This window comes from Pyxicephalus adspersus, chromosome 1 (assembly GCF_032062135.1).
Source record: "Pyxicephalus adspersus chromosome 1, UCB_Pads_2.0, whole genome shotgun sequence".
Lineage (NCBI taxonomy): Eukaryota > Metazoa > Chordata > Amphibia > Anura > Pyxicephalidae > Pyxicephalus > Pyxicephalus adspersus.
The window spans coordinates 42,889,782-42,893,562 of record NC_092858.1 but is presented as its reverse complement, the minus strand read 5'-3'; the positions used below and the strand labels follow the sequence as shown (position 1 = coordinate 42,893,562).

The 3,781-nt window shown below is 39.3% G+C and overlaps 1 protein-coding gene across 4 annotated transcripts in view; it reads right to left on the bottom strand.

The window, feature by feature from the left end:
* Positions 1 to 3,781, bottom strand: part of DGKA (diacylglycerol kinase alpha) — a 110,046-nt gene that overhangs the window by 5,106 nt on the left and 101,159 nt on the right. For all 4 annotated transcript variants that reach the window (XM_072408534.1, XM_072408525.1, XM_072408552.1 and 1 more), the window contains one exon: positions 1,397 to 1,487. In XM_072408534.1, the coding sequence (XP_072264635.1) occupies positions 1,397 to 1,487 (91 nt within the window). The remainder of the gene's footprint in view (positions 1 to 1,396; positions 1,488 to 3,781) is intronic.

Below are 3,781 nucleotides of genomic sequence, written 5' to 3'. Positions count from 1 at the left end.
AATGGCACATGAGTGATCAGAAGGGGAATACGGTATGAATGGCACATGAGTGATCAGAAGGGTAATAATCGTTCAGAATCTTTTTTTTCTAGATTTTCCTCCTTTAAAATTGGGTGCGTGTTATATTCCGGAGCGTCTTATACGGAGAAAAATACGGTAAATTCTGTTCCTACACTCTCCTATGAAGGCCTGCACTTCACACACCCCTCCAGACATAGCAACTAAGAAGGTGGTGGTGTAGGTTCTTCCCTTTCCCCGGCTGTAACACTGCCTCTTGGTCACAATTGATTTCTAACTAAACCCTACACCACCATCCTCCTACAACTACATGATCGGCCAAAGACATAGTCAACCAATTTTTAGGATAAAAGCAACAGAAATCAAAACTAGTATGGCAGCTTACCATACTACCATAAATCATCCATCTGTAATGCCTCCCTCACCTCCTAAAGCCATGTTCATTTAGATGACGTAGTTTCTCTTCTTTCTACATTACCCTCCACAACCTTGACTCAATCTCCTCTGGTTTATGTTTCACATTTTTCCACCAAGGTCCCTGCCCTGACTAATTGTTGAACTTTTTCCTCTACACTGAAATTTTCCCCCGAGTCTTCAAACAATCTCTACCATAAGTCATATGTCATTACCACAGTCTTAAGTTAATTTTGGGGAGAAGATAATCAACCTAACTGCATGTTTTTGGAAGGAGTGCAAACCGGAGTATCCCACGCAAACACAGGAAGAACCTGCAAACTCCATGCAGATGGTGTCCTGGCCGAGATTTGAACCTGGGACCCAGCGCTGCAAAGGCCAGAGTGCTAACCACTGACCCATCAAGCTTCCTACTACTGTATATACCTGCAATGTTTAACAATAGTGCAGGTAAATCAAGTGTAAATAACAAATCCAGAGGGGATGCATATGAATTAATAAAAAAAAAAAAGTTAATATTTATAAATATTTGATTAAAATATACAATCCAATGAAGATAGAGTTCATGCATAATATATCTGGTGATGTAACACACACAAAAAGATGGGTTGTGGGCACTGTGGGTTGTACATTGAGGCATGAATGTGCAGTTATTCCTTGTCGGAAAACATTAGTTATTAATATAGGATAACCATTACATGATGTGTTTTACAAAAAAAAAAACATGCAAGCAACCAGTTTATTTTCTATAGTTATCTTCACACATTTACCTAAGCCTTCTGTGCCCCCATTTAAGATATTATTTTTCTATTCCAACCTCCCCCTCCATACCATTTCTTTTTTTCTGCCTGGAGAGCTATCAGCAGGTAAAGAGACAGAAATTGCAAAGACCTTCCAAGAAACACAAAGGATTCAGGCACAGTGGGTTGGTTTGTTTCAGGCAGACATTAACAGAAACATTTACCTCTATTGTTATATAATCCCTCAACTTCTTACATGTAGAGAAGACGGTTTCTGATGTTGCAAACTCAAAATACCAGAGTTTATTCTTCATCCTATGAACAAAAACAAAAACAAAAAATACTTACTGGTAATTTAATTATTCCATGCCATTTTTTGTATTGGTATTTAAAAATATGACAACATATTAATGCAAGGATGCGGATTTATAAATTTGTATTCATAACACTGCATCTCAAAAAAATAAATATTGTCTGCTACTTGGTCTAATCCATGTGTCCTATAATAAATCAAGTGTGCTGAATCCAAATCTGAAGTCTGATTCTACCTAGAACATTAGGATCTCAAATTAATTGTGCGTATAGATGCAACATCTCCAAAATCTGCCCCTACCTGTCCCCTGAGACCACCAAACTCCTTGTACATGCTTTTATCATTTCTCATCTGGACTACTGTAACATCCTCCTCTCTGGTATTCCACTAACCTGACTCTCTTCTCTACAATCCATTAGTCCTGCCCACCGCTCCTCTTCTGCTGCATCTCTTTGCAGATCTCTACACTGGCTTCCATTTCACCAATACTCCCTCAGCCGCTCTCTCCGCTCCTCCAATGACCTAGTAATGTCTTCCTCACTCATAACTTCATCACACGCACGGATACAAGACTTCTCTAGAGCTGCCCCATGTCTCTGGAATGGTCTTCGTCCTATTCGGCTTGCTCCTACTTTCTGTTCATTTAAAAGAGCACCCAAAACCTATTTTTTCAAACTTGCCCACCCATCTTCTTCTGCCTTTTGAAACCATCACTACTTCCCACCACTACATATCTCTCCTCCTATTGTGTGTTACTTCCCCCACCTCCTAGATTGTAAGCTCTTCGGGGCAGGGTTCTCCCCTCCTGTATCACTGTCTGTATTAGTCTGTTATTCGCAACCCCTATTTAATGTACAGCACTGTGTAATATGTTGGCGCTATATAAATCCTGTTTATTATTAATAATAAGAATAATAATAATAATAATAATAGTAATAATTAGCTACATTCTCCCATTCCATAGTTACTATGTAATCTCTATACATAACTAACTTTGCCTCATAGTTCCATGACATGACAAAAACGTTTTATGTTGGAACAACATATACAATTACACATAATTCACCAAGAGTTTCAGGCACTTGCTTTTGCGTTTGTGGCTCTCTGCTCTCTCCTGTTGCAGAAACCAGCAGTAGTCACTCATCCTGTTGGGGTTACACCGGCTTTGATATCTTGTTTCCATAACAGAAATGTTCTGGTGGAACCTCTCCCCTTATTTATCACTCACATCTTCCAAATTTTGTGGGAAGGAGTCCAGATGGGAAATGAATTTTAAATGACATTCCGCAGCCAAGTTGATGGTATTCTGTTAGCATGTTGTTCATGAGTTCAGCATGGTTTTCAGCTCGCTGGTTGCCCAGAAAATTAGCACAAATGACACCCAAGCAGCAAGTTCAAGTGTGTTGAGTTTGTCTCTGGCATCAGGCATCAAATTGCGGATTTGGGGATCAACAAAAATGCCCGCTTTCAGTTTAGCATCTGTTATAACTTTTTCCAAAACCGATACCATCACGATCCATTGCAAAGACTCTTCATCATCAGACCACTCACTTTGGTACAGAAGCAAATATTGTTTTCCAGCTTCTAATAACCTGCAAACTTTGCGTGACGATCATGAAAGTGTGATGTTGTTGTTCCTTTTTGTAGCAAATTTCACTCCTTTAATTTGGACGCTAACAGTTCAGACAACTCTTTTGACAAAGACAGATCCCTTAATAGACCATCTAAATCTGATTGGCTTATAAAATGTGGCTTACCCTCTTCGAATTGGGGTTCATAAAATTCATTAACATTGACATCCTCCTCCAGAAACAAGCCCTTGGTCCATGTCGCCTAATATACCTCATTGTGATGTCAGCTCACTGACTTGCCCAGTCGCTGCTGGAACATGCATGCCACCAGGGGGCGTGATTCAGCTGAGGCGGCAGCAGGCATAGTGGCAGCTGCAACTGTTATAATGTTCACATGTAAAATTACATTACCTAATTACCAACCATATGAACAGCAATACCATGCCTATAACTTTAAATCTGTACATGATAGGCAAATTCTGAGTTCAGATTTGGAATCAGCACACTTGATATCATGTAAATCACATGTGTTGCTCCCAGTAGCAAAATCGTTGTTGTGCAATGTTGTGCAAACATATCAGAAATACAGCATATAAAAGGCACAATGGGTAAATCAAATTTCCCAACAAGGTATACAGGAAACTAAATATATAGTATATCCAGCTCTAAAAGATGTTAGGCAAAGGAAACATAAGGTTTGTTTCCTATGTGTATCTCTTTTAGTT